We start from the raw sequence: 19,593 nt of genomic DNA on the forward strand, positions 1-19,593 counted from the left end.
GACGACATCGAAGACGACGTCCTAGGGGACATCAAAGACGTCTAGGACGACCTCTAGGGCGATCTCAAGGACAACCTCTAGGACGACCTCAAAGGGGAAGTCGGGGTCGACGTCTAGGACAACCTCAAGGACGACGTCTAAGACGACATCGAAGACGACGTCCTAGGGGACATCAAAGACAACGTCTAGGACGACCTCTAGGGTGATCTCAAGGACAACCTCTAGGACGACCTCAAAGGGGAAGTCGGGGTCGACGTCTAGGACAACCTCAAGGACGACGTCTAAGACGACATCGAAGACGACGTCCTAGGGGACATCAAAGACAACGTCTAGGACGACCTCTAGGGCGATCTCAAGGACAACCTCTAGGACGACCTCAAAGGGGAAGTCGGGGTCGACGTCTAGGACAACCTCAAGGACGACGTCTAAGACGACATCGAAGACGACGTCCTAGGGGACATCAAAGACAACGTCTAGGACGACCTCTAGGGCGATCTCAAGGACAACCTCTAGGACGACCTCAAAGGGGAAGTCGGGGTCGACGTCTAGGACAACCTCAAGGACGACGTATAAGACGACATCGAAGACGACGTCCTAGGGGACATCAAAGACAACGTCTAGGACGACCTCTAGGGCGATCTCAAGGACAACCTCTAGGACGACCTCAAAGGGGAAGTCGGGGTCGACGTCTAGGACAACCTCAAGGACGACGTCTAAGACGACATCGAAGACGACGTCCTAGGGGACATCAAAGACAACGTCTAGGACGACCTCTAGGGCGATCTCGAGGACAACCTCTAGGACGACCTCAAAGGGGAAGTCGGGGCCGACGTCTAGGACAACCTCAAGGACGACATCTAAGACGACGTCCTAGGGGACATCAAAGACAACGTCTAGGACGACCTCTAGGGCGATCTCAAGGACAACCTCTAGGACGACCTCAAAGGGGAAGTCTGGGTCGACGTCTAGGACAACCTCAAGGACGACGTCTAAGACGACATCGAAGACGACGTCCTAGGGGACATCAAAGACAACGTCTAGGACGACCTCTAGGGCGATCTCAAGGACAACCTCTAGGACGACCTCAAAGGGGAAGTCGGGGTCGACGTCTAGGACAACCTCAAGGACGACGTCTAAGACGACATCGAAGACGACGTCCTAGGGGACATCAAAGACAACATCTAGGACGACCTCTAGGGCGATCTCAAGGACAACCTCTAGGACGACCTCAAAGGGGAAGTCGGGGTCGACGTCTAGGACAACCTCTAGGACGACGTCTAAGACGACATCGAAGACGACGTCCTAGGGGACATCAAAGACAACGTCTAGGACGACCTCTAGGGCGATCTCAAGGACAACCTCTAGGACGACCTCAAAGGGGAAGTCGGGGTCGACGTCTAGGACAACCTCAAGGACGACGTATAAGACGACATCGAAGACGACGTCCTAGGGGACGTCAAAGACAACGTCTAGGACGACCTCTAGGGCGATCTCAAGGACAACCTCTAGGACGACCTCAAAGGGGAAGTCGGGGTCGACGTCTAGGACAACCTCAAGGACGACGTCTAAGACGACATCGAAGACGACGTCCTAGGGGACATCAAAGACAACGTCTAGGACGACCTCTAGGGCGATCTCAAGGACAACCTCTAGGACGACCTCAAAGGGGAAGTCGGGGTCGACGTCTAGGACAACCTCAAGGACGACGTATAAGACGACATCGAAGACGACGTCCTAGGGGACATCAAAGACAACGTCTAGGACAACCTCAAGGACGGCGTCAAGGGTGACGTGCTAGAGGACGTCGAGGACGCCGTCAAGGTCGTCAGGCCTTTCGAAGATTGTATGAATGTGAAGGATTGCGAGAATGTGAGTTAAAATGGTCTACTGTGCACACCTACTGCGTATTAGGAGGCCATAAAGTCAGAGAAATTCCGGGGAGTAGCTAAAGAATGCCGTCACATTAAAAGGACGCTCGTGCGCACTGCGCGGTTCTCGGCAGCAGGCACAACGCGCAGTCAGGTAAGGTGGAGATGCAAATCGGTCGGCGCACCGGTGCTGTGTGTCTTGTCTAATTTTTTATCGCTGTGAAATGTATGCATGTGCGCCTGCTCGCTGACGCTGGTCAGTGGGGTAAGATTTATTCATTTGGCTACAAATACAAATGGTCAGAGCAGGAGTGCATCACAGGTGACGGAGTCGTTGATATGCGTTCAAAAATAAGCATGGTGATTTTTAATAGTTTCGAAGCGTACCGCTTCGAAACTATTAACCTTCGGCGCAGGACATCCGCATGCACACCAATGTTTATATTAACGCACTCGTTTTTTTGTTTTAGGGCACAGCTCTTAGGTGCCCGTTTCCGACTTGAGCGGCGTCGGCGTCGGCGTAACCGTGAGGTCATGTCACGTGACCCCCCGAGGCCACTTGACCCTCCCTAAGGTCACGTGACCCCCCCTCGAGGTCACGTGACCTCACTGGGGCCACGTGACCCCCGTGAGGCCCCCGTGGCGGAGAAGCAGGCAGGATGACGAGGCGAGGAGGAGGGAGGAGGGGTATACCCTCCCCTCAATACCCTTCCATCCCCCTCCTCAAGAGCTGCACTCTAATTCGGTGTCAAAGAGACTTGTAAGCGGCTTTCATTTTTTATTTTTTTTTTTGTTAAAATGCATGCTTTACGAACACGCCGACCAGATCCATGCGGTAACAGCAATACCAAGGCCGATAGTCCCTACCACCGTCTCCGCCGCCGTCCCCGTTTTTCTGGTTGTTCGCTCTTCCGCGAGAGGGCGAGTGGCGGACTGGAGTTGCGAATAAACGAGGAAGGGAAAATAAAAGTTGCAGCTGAGTTTGAAACTGTTCTGTGTGTCGTCTTTGTCTTTTGTCCCTGGTGTCGGGTTTCCAAGGCGTTCTTAACCTGCCACCAACTCTCCTACTCTCTCGCCTTGTCCCCTAGCGTTCGCTCTGCTAAAGTAGAAAAAGTGCAGGGCTTTACGTGAGGGTCCTCTCCTACTTTTCTTAACCTGCAACGGAGTACAGCTTTTGAGGCGTTGCTGCCTGTCAATTTGTCTTGGATTCACACGGCTCCGGCGCAGGACATCCGCATGCACTCCAAGACCCTGCTGAAAATCAACGTGGCAGCGCTGGCGGTGCTGGTGGGGGCGGTCTTTGTTGGCGTGAACGCTTACAGCGCCTGGCTGGAAGCGTCCCAGCCCGAATGCGAGCCCCACGGAGGCTCCCACGAGCTTTGCATGGCACGCTTCGGCGTCCGTCTGCTCTTCTCCGCCTTGGCGCTCCTCTGGAACGGACTCGTCTGCCTCGTCCTCGTGTCGGTGGCCAGGACTCACACCATCGGTGGGTGAGCTTCAGACTCGGGCTTCAAGACGTTGAAACTTCCCGCAGCGGCATTTATGATGTGTTTTGGCGTCATCTGTTTTATGATGATGATGCTCTGTGGCGTCATTTACTTGTTTGCCCATTCCCCATTATATTGCCTCCACGGACGCTGTGCGGAACTTGAAATATATAAATACATTTAAATTAATTAATTAATTGGATCATTAGCTGTTTTCAGAGCTACCCATAGCTAAACACATTTTTGGAATACGCAGGATTTACTCTTCCTGGCATGCTATTCGTCATTTCTAAATTTAAAATAGCTATTGAGAAAACGGGAAAGGAGAGTTACGCTAAAACTAGCATTCAAATATTCCCGCGCTCTCCAGTGGGGTAACGTCATATGTTGTAGACCTTGCGATTGACGCAGAAATCTAAAGACGCAGTATTTTGCGCGTTTTATATATTTATTTATGTACTTGCTTTCGTGACCTTTCCTAGCGTTCATTTCACACCATCAAACTTGTAACCCGTCGGGGAAAAGCTGTACCACCCCCGCATTACAACCCTTGAGTCACGCTTTCAGAGATGCAAGGAGAGCCCCTCAAGCTCTCAGGCCAAACTTATATATTCAGTAACTTCGCGAAAACAAAATATTGTGACTTCTAATTTGGGCTACTAGTTCAGATGTGTCTATAAATATGTTGAGCCAATTTTGAGGCATATGAGTGACTATCAGGATTTCTCCAGAGTTTCGAACCAAATCAAGATGGCCTCCGTGGTGCCGGAGCTTTAAGTTAGTGCCCTGAATGAGAACTTCTACCCCGCTTGTTGTTTTAATATCTGCCGCTTAATTCTAAAAGCAACAAAGACGACCGTTGCTTTTAAATGCCAAGTTATAGTGTCGTGCTACGTAACTTGTGGCGGGGGTATCTGCCAAAGATATCGGCTCTTTTTGTAGGATATATGAATAAAGCGTTTTCTCACGAGCCATTTTTTTTTTCACGGGGAATGGTGGCACACTGTATACCTTTGATTATTGTCGTGAGACATACAACAGTATCTATACATTCCTTGTTTTTCAAGGCATTCGAAGGTTCATCAAGGAACTGGAATCCGATGCCGTAGCCCACGAGCGGCAGTACTCCAGACGCTTCCCGGGCTCCGTCATCACTTCAGAGGACATTTGTCAGGGTATGCATTGCATAGACTCTGGCCCATTTCTTGTACAATCACGCCTAGTTCATATGGACACCTTCTCTCCCCAATAATCTGTATGTAACGGCAGTTATCCCTAATAACGAGACAAAAATACATAAATTTATCCAGTTCGCCTCCAAAAATTGTTTCGATTTAGCGGGGGCATTCGTATTAACGGGGTTCATATCCTAGCTGATTGACCACGAGTCCCTGCCGAATGATGACGCAGCGCTCGTGTCCAATTTGTTCCTTGAGCTGGTCTCCGGTAGCAGAACATTCATGCCATGGCGGTGACAAGGAACGAGCCATTTTCTTTCGCTGAACACGAGAGAGACGAAATTAACATATTATTTCACGGTTAGGTCGAAGTAAAGCGTGGCGTACCAGCTATATACAAACCCGCGCTTTGTCTTTGACATGACTGAACCTGAGACAAGCAAGAAACAGAATATTGCTGCTGTGTTCTGAGATATGGTGTGTGCTGTTCTTCTCCTTCCACATCTCCCTTTCAGTTTTGTAAAGTATTCACCATGTCGCATTCGCGCTCGTTCCTCTTTGAGCTCCGTCTTTCTTCTCGTTTCAGAGAGCATCTGGATTGAAAACAATATGCCGGACGATAGAGACATTGGAATTCGGTTTTCGGCTTATCAGCGGGAAGATCGCCCTCTACACAGCCCCGTGGCTGCTGGTCACTCTGTAAGCCTATAGCTGACTGCTTCTTTTCGACGTGGGGTAACCACTAAATTATATTAAAAAAAGACTTTGAGCGCGTGGGAAACGCGGTAACGCTAAAGTTTCAGCTCGTGCTAAAGGCGCGAGGCTGGCGGTGCAAATGCAGGATGACGCGGAAAAACCGCGTGGGCGCGTTTGCACACTGCAAGCCTTGGGCCTGTTGCACGAGTGACAAATTTAGTGCACCACCGCACTTCCCACGCGCTACAACTCTTTCTGAAATTTACTGGCGAAGTGCACTGTCTTCGATAACAGTCTGTTTATCTTTACTAATTGATAAGCAAATTAACACATCTTAGTTAAATAAGTGACTTATTCTGGCCGATTAGCTCCTTATATTCTACCCCCCTGGCCGCATAACTCACGTGCACAGACCTAAGTAGTGTACTTTTGACGGGTTGCGTTTAATAAATCTGTTCGAGTAAAAATCAAACATCCTGTTTGAGTAAACCTAGTATCGATTGATCTAATCAGTTCGGGAATGAGTCCTCAGTTTAAGTTTTTGACAGGGCGATGGTTTACCGAACAAGAGTGAACAGTGTCCATGCTTTCATGGACTTTTGGACGATGTCGTTAACCCTAACCTACTCACCCCATATACAGGGGGCTGTGTAACACAAGAGCGCACGACACTAGAACGCCGACGGGAGATCGCGCGGCAGGAGAGCGACACGACAGCAGAGCGCCGCGACACACGAGCGCACGACAGGAGATGGCCGCGACACGAGAGCGCATGTGCGCGCCTTGGGAATATTCGATACTGGGGTCTTCAAACGCTTTAAACACGCAGTGGTCTGCAGTCACAGTATTTAAGATAATTTATTTTGTTTAGGTTATCTATCCTAACTCAATACATTACCGCACAGCTGTCATCGCTGCCACTCATGAGCTCCTTTTGAAATTGGTCACTTTTTTTGATCTCGAGAAAGTTCTACTTGTCAAAAAAAAAAAAAAATTGGGTTGTGTGTATGTTTATGCAGCCTATTCACCGCATTCTGTGGGAGTTGGTACCACGGGGGCGCCACAGTATTTGGTGCCCCAGTAGACTTCCGGTAGTGTATTTATTTCTTCTTCAGTAACACACAGCGATCGGAAAATAAGATTTTCCTTCGGAGAGGTACCTGTAATAGGTTTGTAAGAACCTACGCGCTTTGTAGAACGTAGTACAAATAACAAAAGGATGTGTGACAAGAGGAAAAGAATAGGAAAACCGGAAGCGCGCAGGGGTCCGCCGATAGTGGGCGGCAGCGAGCTTGTTTGCAAACAAACATTGGTGAATAACTTGGTCTGCCTCAACGGGCGACGACTCTCCCAGCTGTAGATGAGCATTTAGCCAGTGCAGTACAACCGCTAGCCTGGTGTCTTTAACGTGCACCACGGAGTAGTGATACACGACCGCACGCCGGTACGATGCTCATCCAGATCGAAACGGGCAGGGGTGAAGATTGAACCCAGGATCCCGAGTTCTGCAGGGCGAGCTTTCGCTCCACGTGCTCTTCTAGTCGTCATTTTACAACGAAACTGTTTATGGCTGGGGTTCCGTGGATTTTTCGTGTGTGTGACCAAAACATCTACGCTCGCACCGCCGCACGCGCATGCCTTCCCCGTATAAAAGATTCGAAATAAATATCCAAACTAAAGCGTTGACGAACGCGCGTGCAAGATGTCATTTGTTTTAGGCTTTTGCTTTAGAACAGCTACTGCTGCAGAAGCCGGCACGTGCGCCACATGGAACTCCATTTCCTGCATTTTCTTTGATGCTTGGGTAATTTAGCAATAAGTGTATTTCACTTGTCTTCTCTCGTCGTAATGGGGAGGCCCTGTATAGTCCGGACTCCCGAAGAGCAACGGGCCTACGAAGAGCAACAGCGGGAACGGCACCGGGAATCTGAGCGGCGGCAGCGGGCGGCGAACACCACCGATGAACTTCGTGCACAAAACGCCAAGCGCATACGGCAAACCAGACAAGACGATGAACGTCGCAGGGTGGAGAACGCATCGAATAAATGTGCGTGCTTATCCTTCCGTCACAATGATTACCGATCAAGACAATAAATGTGTTCGTGCCTTTGTTTAAAATTCTGTCACGTCTGTGTTGTGTGCTTAACATCTTCGCTGGTAATACACCTTCACAGAGGGGAATGGCTCATGATTTTTGTCTCCCAGAAACAAAAATTCGGGTAACATACGAATACGACTAAAAAAAATAATTAATTTGGCGATGAACCTGTTCTTTTTTTTGGGGGGGGTGGGGGGGATTAGACATACGTGCAGGTGTTACGTCATGATCAGGTTCAATTCTGGCAGTTGCCGAGAAAACGTTGAATATCGAGCGCGCTAGAAATCAATCCATTCTTTCATGACTATGATTCATGACGAAATATGAAGCTACACTCGCATCTTGTGCAGTGCTGGCCCCCCTGTCGCGTAACAGTTAATTCAATCTATAACGACCCAGTTACTACAAAAGAGGATACGATTGATTCATGAACGTTCTGCTATGGGGAAAGGCATTCTGCAGCTGTTGTTCAGCGCTCTCGTGACGTGCGCTCTCCTGTCGCGCGATCTGCCGTCGGCGCTTTCATGTCGTGCGCTCTCGTGGCGCGCTCCCAAAAAGGGTGCTCCTTAAAAAAAGCTGCAGGGCTTTTTTTTCACCGTAAAAATAAACTAGGCATCGCCGAACGCTCATTCTCCGCCCAAAGGCAGCTCTAGAGGTTCGAACCAGATACCCAAAGTTTCAGTACGAACTGATATTTTATTCAAAAGTTGTAAATTATTTTTTCTTTAAATTTCAATGGGAGAATGGGGCCCCTTTGTTCCCGTTTTCGGTTTCTGGCGCCATTAGCGGCGAGGTGTTTCGGTGGCGCCCTCGTTTGGTTACCTTTCGTGACGTCATTACCTTGCGAAATACAAGTTCGGTGGTGTTTGTAATGGGCATGGGGGAAGCCTGAAATCATAGCGCTCTCAAAGAACACTGCCAAAACCGTTGAAATTGAAGTTCTTACATTCCTCTCATTTGCGTCGATGAGACATTTTTTGCTGACGTCATAGTCAGCATTCGGCCAATCGTGGTGGGCCGACCACAGCGACGCTTTCGATCGCTCACGTCGCCAATGGAGCTCTATGGATTCGAGAGCTCCGTTGGTGAACGTTTTCCCATTGACATTTTCAGAAAATATTTTGGAACTTTCGAATGAAATATCGGTTAATGCTGAAACTTTGGCATCTGGTTCAGACCTCTTGCGTTACCTTCGGGCCGAGAATGAGCGTTCGGCGATGCATAGTTTCTTTTTGCAATGAAAAAAGTGAAAGCCGTTTACAACTCCCTGTAACACCGAATTAGAGCGCAGCTCTTGAGGAGGAGGAGGGAAGGGTACTGGGGGGGGGGGGGGGGGGGTCAAGTGACCTGGGGGGGTCACGTGACCTTGGGGGCCACGTGACGATGCCGATGATGCCATCAGTGACGTCACTGATGACGTCATCAGTGACGATGACGATGCGGATTCTGATGACGTCATCAGTGACGTCACTGATGACGTAATCCGTGATGATAACGATGACAATGCGAATGCCGGTGACGTAATCAGTGATGATGACGATGAGGATGCCGGTGACGTCATCAGTGATGATGATGATGACGATGCGGATGCCGGTGACGTCATCACTGACAATGACGTCATCGGGGAGGTCACGTGACCCCAGGGGGTGTCACGTGACTTCGGAGAGAGGGGGTCACGTGACCTTGAAGGAGGGGGTCATGTGACCTGGGGGAGGGGGTCACGTGACCTTGAAGGAGGGGGGTCACGTGACCTTGGGGTGACCTTGGTTACTCCGACGGCGACGCCGACGCCGACGCCGCTCAAGCCGGGAACGGGCCCCTAAGAGCTGCGCTCTAAAAAAAAACTATACACTTTTTGGGGGAACAGCCTGTATATTCTGGGCAGGAAACCCCAACAGGATGTTGCCACGTGCGTGGCCGAGTTTGAAGCGCACACTCTTTCTATCACCAGCATCACATCAGAAATCTGATTACTTTTTTTACCATAATTCCCGGAGGGCGACTGATATTCTTGAGTCTGGGACCGAAGCAGCGACGAGCTTCTAAAGTGGTGCTGTACCGCCAGCCATTATCTTTCATTACGTTCCGGAATGAAGAAGCCGGCGGAAGCTTTGCGCACCGCGGCAATCCTAGAGGCATTGTAAACGACACATTATGCATGGATCATCTAGTGAGACCGTGTTCTTGACGATAAAAGATAAAATGCAGAAATGGCAGTACCTCGCACGAGCTTTGGCATCGGAGAATAGGTAAAATATGTTAAGCATAATTTTTTTTTTAATATTGAGTCATTAGTTAAAAGAAAATGAAAGAAACAAACTCAAGAGTGAAGGTACACATAAACAAGGCCAGGCGGCACAATGAAATTCCTTTTTTACTTGTTTTCTTGCAGCAAGTGAATACCTTGACTTCCCAGATGAGCGACTCTGCAAACACCGAAGTGTCCCAGGTCTGCCGAACTCTTTCCGTTGCCGAAATACTCCGCATATATTGGAAAATATCGGTGAGTATTTGTAGCTGAAACTTGCTCCTAAAGTTTTGAGTGTCCCCACAATTTTCAAAATTATGGCTCATTTTCCTCCTGGAAAGAAAACGACCGACCATGCCAGGGTTCCGAGCGAGAGGCTTCTCAGCAATCGTATATTGTGCAAGCGCGTTCTCTGCCCAAACTTCGTGAACTTGCGATTTCTGAACAGGGTGGATCGATTGATTTCAGCGGTATTCTTCGTGTGCCAAGGGAGCGTTTGACGCACATCGCAGCGTTAAATCGACAAAGAACAACACTGACATCGCGCTGACTTGAACGTATACTCACCGACGCTACGCTGTCTCAGCACTCGATTACTAATACAGCGCGAAATCAGCGCTGAACCTGCAAGCTCAGCTCTATTTCCAACGTTGCGTAATTGTACTGAGGTAATGCTGCGGTGTATGCGCGACCATGCCTTAATCGCGAAGTGCTTCAAGCGTTGGACAATCACAACTTACTCCACCCGCCTCCCGAACCTTCCGCGTGGGCACAGGAAGAGAAGACACGTGTGTTTCAATCAACTGAATAGCTAAAATCGTTTACCACAAACTGTCGGTCATGTTGTTTTCCAGCTGCTTTTCTTAAGCAGACAGAAACCTGTTGTGTCAATATTAACCTTAGAGCTATGATTCCGGCGACGCATGTCCGACTACTCTCCATGCATCCTGGCGGTTGGTGCTAGAAGTAAGGGCGAAGAAGGCAAGCAGACGCCGGGGGGGGGGGGGGGGGGGGGGGCATCGCATCTGCCGCGGCATCCCAACCCGTGGCTGCTAGTGTCTCCGTCAACAGCTTGCTGCAGAGCAATCTACGGCAGAACAGGAGTCTTGGTTGCCTACCTACGCCGCCGCGCCACCACCAGGGTAGGATTGCTCTGATCCGCAGTATTACACGGAGGCGGGACATGAGTAGGTAAAGCTTAAGTGTGCAAAATAAAGACAGGACGTTAAACTCACGAGGCGTTGACCTCGTGAGTTTAACATCTAACAGGAGATGGACGGGCTCTATCTCCCTGCACACTGAGCAGTGCGTGGACCTTACACTTGGAGAACCTTGCTGGCAGAGACAAGGAGTGCGTGTCATCCAGGTTGCCCTTTCTGTGCTCGTACCAGGCACGTAGCCAGGAGGGGGGGGGGGGGGGGGGGGGGGGGGAGGGTCTATGGAGCCCGGCCCCCTCCCCCCCGAAATCTTCCATTTTGTTGGGCCCCCTCTCCTCCCTCCCCGTCATACAGCATTTTGTCATGGGCGCCCCCCCCCCCCCCCCCCCCCTTCCCCGAAACAAAATCCTGGCTACGTGCCTGCCTCGTACGCTGGCCATCTCCTTCCACGAGGTGGCCGAACGGTCTAACGCGGTCAGCCATGAACCCAACAGGAAGAAGTGCCACAAGCCATTCTTGAATTTATGTTGCTGCTAGCCGCCGGGAAGCTTGATGATGCAACGCAAATGATTCAGGAAGACAGGCATGTGTGGACTGTCAACAATCATCGTTGTATGCTACGAACCGAGTGTTTTGTGGATGTCTTCCGATTGTGGGTGTAACCGAATGATGCGGTACTTCTCGACGTTTTTGCGTTGCGTAGTTGATGAGGGCAAATGTTTTTAGATTGGTATGTTTCTGGTGTTTATGTTGGAGCAACCATGGTTGAGACTTGAGAGAAGGAAACAAGAAGACAGGTTTTGTCTGGACATCTGGCAAATGAAGCTGTTTGGCGCTCGTATTCCTATAGGGACGACTATGCGATTGAGCCGACGTCGCGTTGATGGAATAGCTTGTGAAGTAAGTCAACAGGCAAATCTTGGCACTGATGGGCAAGCTTTCTGGACGTCACATCGCCTGGTTTACGGGAGGAAAGAGAGAAAAGGGGGAAACGGTAAAGGCGGAGCGAGGCTTAGGTGAACAGGTTTCGTTGATTCACGCTATAACCTTTGGCCGGCTCCCAGATTTGCTCACGTGCTACTTTTCCGAATACGCGCCCCTCCCCTTTTGCGTGCCAGTGCCGCCTGCGCCTGTCGGGCATAGCTCTGCAGCGATGGGTGGCCAGCCTGCTGGCCCTGGTGGTGGCTTGGTGCTCGGCCATGCTCGTCGTGTGGCTGCACCAGCCGGCGTCCTTCTGCCAGGTGATCGAGTTCGTCTGCCCCCTCACCGTACTTCTCATCGTCTGCGCTTGCATTGCTGAGGTCAACGTAGAAGGCATCCGAATGCTCAAGGTACGTCTCACGGTACACCCCAACGGACGGTCACACAAAGCGAAAAGATAGTCGAAGTTGTTGGGAAGGACTGGATAAAGAAACCTTCTGGAGAACCGAGAGTGGCAGCCGATGTTGTTGTTTTTAAAGCTATTTAACTTTTTTTCGGAGAGGGCTGAAAAAGTTGGGCTTTTTGGCGAAACATCGACCGCCACTTTGGGGCTTTTAGGAAGTCCAGTTTCAAGTCAGTGCTGGAGGATTAAGCGAAGAGCCCAGGAAACGGTACAACCGGTTCTCATCTTTCCCGGGTTTAGAAAGTAACCTTCATCAAATACTTCTTGACCGCTCTATTGCTGCGATTCTATAAACTCCGTCGCTGCCGTCGCCCACTAGCAGACTACGTCGAACTCATTACTAAGCATAACAGAAAGAAAGCAATGCTGATAGCGCATGTAAGAAAACCGGTACTACTTAAGGGGTGGACTAGGGTCTCAGCAACGTAAGTTCGCAAACACGCGTCAGTTTCCTCGCAGTGCCGCGTATTGCTCAGAGCTCCCGCGACGAGTTCTGCGATTACACTGCTAATGCATCGTACAAAAGGACAGTCTGTACACACTGTACACACTGTCTGGGGTCTTCCTTATATGACGATCACAATGGTCATGCTTTGAACTGACGGAAGCATACGTACGTACGAAGCAGACATGCTTCGAACATGCGCTTCGAACATGCGTAGTATATGCTGTCACCATGTCTGTAGCCAACGCCGTGTCTTTTACATGATATTTTGAACAGCCTGATTGTGGCTTTCTGGTGTACAGTGACGAAAGCTACGAGCCATGTTAGCCGGTCCAGCGCTGTGCGCGTGCCACGTGCTTCAAACCTTTTGCGGCTCCTTCCGACTAAAGTCACTCGATCCTGGGAAAGTAGCGCTAAGCTCCCCGTATGGTCGCCATTTTGATCCGTGAAATAAGCAATTTCTCCTTGACCCCTCCGTTCTTGGTGAGCCGATCTAAATTCGCTCATGACGGGTAGCTTCATGGAGACGTTTCTTGTACATCGAGACTTTCCTATCCACACACCGGCGAAACCAGTGTAAGTCTTCGTACCACCACCGCACGCTGTGTCGGTGCTTGGAGGCACTGAAAAATAAGTGAAGACATTGTAACTCTGAGAAGGTCCGTAAGGGTCCGGTCGGAGAAGGGAGAACCGCCCCGAAGTTGGGTACAGCAAATTGACCTTTAGATAACGAGGCGAAGCGTGTGCGAAATCGGGGAGGAGGGGAGGGTGGGATGGCTGTATATAAAAAGAAGTTGTGGTGATTAAAAATGTAGTTGCTGAGTTTGAGACGTTTGTGTTTGTCTGTCCTTGTAAACCTCCGTCTCGGGTTGTAGAATGTCTGAAAAATAAGTTTACTGTTTTAAAATGCGCAAGAGCAACATAATTGAAAGAAATCCGTGATGTGCATGATTGATGAGTTGATTGCTTATACAGTGCCAAGGACGCTTATATTGGTGAGGAACGCTTCCAGTACGATGATGCTCCATGGTAATCTTGGCGCGACTGTTTTAGAACGACCCTCTGGAAGCTTTGAAGGTTTGAATGGACCGAGATGGCGATTTCTATGGCAACGTAGAGGGATTAGCAAATCGCCTTGCGAGGTTTTGGTCGTCTGTATGTTAGTATCTGTTTATGTCCGGCTAGCAGGTAGGGAAGGCAATGGCACTACTTTCCCAGCATCCAGCGACTTTACTTCCAACCAGGCTATGGTTTTGCTCCGGTACTTCGTAATGTCCATTGCGGTACCTCGTAAGGTGAAGTGGAGTACCTCTTTGCTGCCGAAGCCCGACCGATTCCTCGGTGTCGCGTGTAATTAAGGCAAACTCTGCTGTACTTTTTTGTTTTCTTTTTGCCTGCGTGGGGACCCGAGACGTGCGCTTTCCTCGCTCAATAGACTATTTTAAAGAAGTGCCGCCTTCCAGGCGCTGCTCATAGACCTCCACAATTTGGGCATCCACTTGGAGCATTCATTGTACAATAAGTGCTGCGTCAGCATTTGGCGCGGATTCGGGTCTATGTATATTGGACACGAATGCTACGTCAACACTCGGCGAGCGTTGTTTGAGATATGTCGACTGGCGGTGATGCTTGATAGACTTTTGAAAAGAGTTTATAAATGCATTTAGATGCATTTACATGCCTCGAACAGACAAGGCTGAAAATTAGAACGCCCTCTTGTTTTTCTTTTGATTGCAGTGCATCCGTCCCACCGAAGACAGACTTCAGATGATCAACTACATCACGAAGGTACCGCTGCAACTTCTGGTAAAAGCAAATTTCTTCACGTGATTTTACCTACTGTCGTAGAGTTGTTTTTTTTTTATGTCGTTGTAAAAGAAAATAATGTGTCTATGTTTCCGTCCAGTATTTCCTATCGGGTAGGCGAAAAAAGTGAAAGACCTTTACAAATCTCTGTAATGTGGACTTAGGGCGCAGCTCTTGGGGTATTTTAATTTTCTGATATACCGTGATGGGAGGGTATGCAGGAGGAGGGGGGAACGTATGGAGAAGGAGGAGGGGAGGGGGAGGGGTTATGGAGGAGGGGGAGGAGGAGGGGAGGGGCCTCTATACCCTCCTTTCCCCCCTCCTTCTCCTCCCCCCATCCTTGAATGTCACGTGCAAGGCTATACTCCTTCAATTGGTTGTCGCGCTTCACACGAAGGACGGGTGTTTCGGCGACTCTTGACATAAGCATACGTAAGCTCCCGCAAGATAACGTAACGTAAGCAGACGGGACTGTGTGAACCGGCATTTCTCCCGTCTGCGGCTATAAATGTAACCCCTAAAATATCCGTCGTGAATTGCGAACTAAATTGGTTTGTCTGGAGGTTCCTTTTAGCATCTAGATCACCCCACTCGCGTTTCTACACGAATCATACTTATCTATTTGTAGCGGACGAGCAAACTGTGGTGGTAGAAAAAGAAGAAGCGACACGCGGGCAAGGCGGCTCGAGACAGAACACACCGACGGGACAGGTCTGCGATGTATATTGAATGTAGATATTTCCTATTGTAAATAGTCTCCGCTGTAAATAAATTGAAGAGACCTTTGGTTACTTCAAGTGGTGACCCGGATCACGCCCGACTGACCAGCTTATGGCAACCTCTGAAGACCATCCACCGTCTGACCTTGCTGCCCTTCATCAACTACGCCTTCGGAAATTCTGGTCCTCTGATCCTCAAGTATGGTTCGCGCAAGTAGAGAGCCAGTTTGTCACCAGCAAGGTTATTTCTCAAGCGCAAAAGTTCCATCACGTCGTGGCCGCATTACCGCCCGAAACCGCCATGGAAATACGAGACATCATCCTCGACCCGCCTACTGTCTCTCCCTACGACGTTCTGAAAGCAGAACTTGTGAAAAGGACTTCAGAGTCAGAACACCGTCGACTCCAGCAACTTATATCGTCGGAAGAGTTGTGAGACAGAAAACCTTCCCAACTACTTAGGTGCCTTCAACAACTTCTGGGCGCGAAGGCGCCAACCTTCGACACAGCTGTCTTGCGAGAGTTGTTTCTTCAACGGCTACCCGTCAATGTACGAATGATCCTCGCTTCTGCATCTGGGCTGGTTTTACCCGAACTTGCCCAACTGGCAGATGCTGTCATGGACGTCTCGACTCCAACGTCCACACAGGTCGCCGTTCTTCAAGATCAGCGGCCACACCTCTCGGAAGCGGCGCCTTGCGATACACCTTGCACGCTCGAAGACATACGAGCGGAGTTCCATCGGGAGATGCAAAACCTCTCAGTGCGGATATCAGCCATCGCAACCCGCTCTACTTCACCACACAAGCGGCGCCTTTCAACTCGTCCTCGCCTCGGGTCACCGGACGCAACCCGGGCGAAACCACCGGAGACTAGGCTTTGCTGGTACCACCGAACCTTCGGAGAAGACGCCCGCAACTGCGTCTTCCCCTGCTCAGCCTCGGGAAATGCGTCAACCCACCACTAGAGGCGGCGAGTGGTGCCGGTAACCACCCTAGCCGCTTGTTCTCTGTAACTGATCGTGACTCTGGTTTCCGTTTCCTTGTCGACACCGGTGCAGAGGTAAGCGTCTTACCCAGCTCTGGTGTCGCAAAAAGATCCAAGCAAACGCCTTTCATACTACAAGCCGCAAATAAGACGCCCATCGCCACTTACGGCGAACAGACCATGACTCTTAACATCGGGCTACGAAGAGTTCTCCGATGGATCTTTTTAGTTGCGGACGTCTCGTATCCAATTCTCGGCGCCGATTTTCTTCGCCATTACAACCTGATGGTTGATATGCAGCGCAAACGACTAATAGATGCTACAACAAATCTGGTAGTGCAGGGAATCGCGTGCACCACTCCCATCATTGAATGTGTGGGATGCTTGACCCCTCAGTCTCCCTACCAGAAGCTACTTCAAGAATTTCCAAGCTTAACCCGCCCAAGCAATTTCCAACGTCCTGTTAAACACGATATCACCCACCACATTGTGACGACTGGACCACCCACCCATGCACGTGCACGACGACTGGCACCAGATCGTCTGAAAGTAGCCCGCCAGGAGTTCGAGCACATGCTCGAGATGGGAATCATTCGCCCGTCCTCAAGTCCCTGGGCGTCACCACTCCATATGGTGCCGAAAAAAGAGCCTGGAGACTGGAGACCCTGCGGCGACTACCGGGCACTCAACAACGCTACAGTCCCCGACCGTTACCCGTTACCGTACATAGCGGACTTTACAAGCTCCCTGCATGGCGCAACAATATTCTCAAAGATAGACTTGGTGAAAGCCTACCACCAAATACCTGTCGAACCGTCCGACATCCCAAAGACTGCAATTATTACGCCGTTTGGTTCGTATGAATATCTGCGCATGCCGTTCGGCCTCCGGAACGCAGCGCAGACATTCCAACGATTTGTCAACCATGTCACCCAAGGACTTGCTTTCTGTTACGCCTACGTTGACAACCTGCTCGTTTCTAGCTCCAGTGAAGAGCAACACCTCGAATATCTTAGGCTTCTCTTTGAACGCCTAGAGGAATACGGCTTGATCGTCAACAACGCTAAATGCGAGTTTGGCGTAACGGAATTAACTTTCCTCGGTCACCAAGTGGATCAACGCGGAGTTCGTCCGCTCCCTGAAAAAGTAGAAGTTGTTCGAAACTTTCCACGCCCCTCAACAGTTCGGCAACTTCGGGAGTTCTTGGGATTGATTAACTTCTATCGCCGCTTCATTCCCAATTGCGCCTCAACCTTGCTGTCTCTTACGGACTTTCTGAAAGGTGCCAAGCGTGACTCCACACCACTTACGTGGTCCGAAACAGCCTTCCATGCATTTTCTTGCATTAAACATCATCTGGCCAACGCGGCTCTTCTCACCCATCCACAGAACAATGCACCCATCAACATCATGGTAGACGCATCAAACGCCGCGATAGGCGCAGTTCTGCAACAAAATTTTCATAATGCATGGAAACCAATCTCTTTCTTTTCAAGGAAACTCACGCCAACAGAGTGTCGTTTGGCCGCGAGCTTCTCGCAATCCACCAAGCTATCAAACACTTCCGGCATTTCTTGGACGGTCGAGATTTCTACGTGCTTACCGACCACAAGCCACTCACCTTTGCGCTCAAGTCTGCCAGTGACAAATTCACTCCCCGCGAGATACGCCAGATGGCGTATATCTCCGAGTTCACGACGGACATTCGCCATGTAAAAGATACCCACAATGCTCCTGCTGACGCGCTGTCACGCATCACGACATCTTCTTGCTCCTCGATCATACCAACAGCTATCGATTTTCAAGCTATGGCGATCGCTCAGAAAGACGACAGGGAACTTCGAGAGCTACAAGCCTCACATCCACGCCTAGAATTTAAATCTACTTCCCTTCCACTGTGTGACACGCCTATTATTTGCGACTGCTCAACACCTGTACCGCGGCCCTTCGTACCCAAGGCGTTTCGACGTCAAGCTTTCGAGTCCCTCCATTCACTGGCACACCCGGGAATTCGAGCGACACAACGCCTCCTAACGCAGCGGTTTGTGTGGCCAGGGATCAATAAGGACGTCCGAAACTGGGCACGAACTTGCCTTAGCTGTCAAAGGGCCAAAATCCATCGGCACACATCGGCGCCCGCTGTGACCTTTCCATTGCCGACTGCTCGTTTCGATTTCGCTCATTTGGACATCGTAGGCCCACTTCCACCATCTGACGGTCACAAATACATATTAACATGTATTGACAGATTTACCCGCTGGCCGGAAGCGATACCCATGCCAGACATCACTGCTCGAACGATAGCGAAGACTTTTGTGGCTGGTTGGATAGCCCGCTTTGGGGTACCGTCATCGGTGACTACCGATAGAGGCAGACAGTTTGAATCCGCATTGTTTCGTGAACTTTCGCAACTTCTCGGAACCACACGAATTCGAACGACTGCATACCACTCATCAGCAACGGCATCGTCGAACGCTTTCACCGAACCCTTAAAACTTCACTGAAAGCTCAGGAGGATCGCGTCCACTGGAGCACACTACTTCCCATGGCACTTCTCGGGCTCCGTGCGACACATAAAACGGACATCAACTGCACCCCGGCTGAACTTGTCTATGGAGGACAGCTTCGCCTTCCAGGAGAATTTTTCAACTGCACCCACAAATATCCGGAAGGTGATCCTACCGACTATGTGACCAAACTTCGAGCCGCCATGCGTGCTCTTCAACCGGTAGCCCCGCGGGTGCAACGACCTAAACAATCGTACGTTCCTGACGACCTCACCACTTCCACCCATGTATTTGTTCGTCACGACGCAGTTCGAAAGCAATTAGAGTCTCCGTACGATGGTCCTTTCCGCGTCATTGACCGTCACGACAAGTATTTCCACCTCGACATCAATGGACGCAACGAAACCGTGTCAGTAGATAGGCTGAAACCTGCATTCATAGACACAAGCCAGTGTATGCACCTGACTACACCGAACTGTTCTCCACACTCAAACAAACGACACTACTACCCTCATGGGAACACTGGCCGCCCCGCACATTACATTCCATGCGAACACTCTAAGCTCCCAAGTCCTTTGCACCCGACATACCACGAAACCCCTCGAAAACGGCGACCGTCTGTTACATGGCACCCGACACTACTCGCAAGCAGGTCCTAATCTTCACCTTCTTGCTAGGGGGGGAGCTTCTGTAGCGGACGAGCAAACTGTGGTGGTAGAAAAAGAAGAAGCGACACGCGGGCAAGGCGGCTCGAGACAGAACACACCAACAAAAGCCACTGAGGAAGCAACGCTACAGAGTAAAGACACTGGAGCCATCTCTAGTGCCTGAAGTCATTGTTGCCATGCAGTTCTCTGAAGCCTTATCTAAAATCTCAGAAAACGACCTTCCCTCCTCCAGGAATGATAAAACATCCCGCGACAGAGCAAAACGATACCGCCTGAGTTTCCTGGCGCCGTATGTCTATAGCCGTTTTACGTTTCCTTTCGTTCTCAGTCATGTGAGTTCCGCAT

General features: G+C 50.2%; 1 protein-coding gene across 1 annotated transcript in view; it reads left to right on the forward strand.

Annotated features, from left to right (window-relative positions):
* LOC8051284 overlaps positions 1–19,593 on the forward strand; it is a 57,463-nt gene that overhangs the window by 35,592 nt on the left and 2,278 nt on the right. Inside the window, exons 5-10 of the mRNA XM_042286573.1 lie at positions 3,096–3,354; positions 4,423–4,530; positions 5,120–5,232; positions 9,720–9,830; positions 11,851–12,063; positions 14,299–14,367. Of these exons, the coding sequence (XP_042142507.1) occupies positions 3,096–3,354; positions 4,423–4,530; positions 5,120–5,232; positions 9,720–9,830; positions 11,851–12,063; positions 14,299–14,367 (873 nt within the window). The remainder of the gene's footprint in view (positions 1–3,095; positions 3,355–4,422; positions 4,531–5,119; positions 5,233–9,719; positions 9,831–11,850; positions 12,064–14,298; positions 14,368–19,593) is intronic.

Source organism: Ixodes scapularis, unplaced genomic scaffold (assembly GCF_016920785.2).
Source record: "Ixodes scapularis isolate PalLabHiFi unplaced genomic scaffold, ASM1692078v2 PGA_scaffold7__128_contigs__length_106722199, whole genome shotgun sequence".
In the NCBI taxonomy this organism is placed as follows: Eukaryota; Metazoa; Arthropoda; class Arachnida; order Ixodida; family Ixodidae; genus Ixodes; species Ixodes scapularis.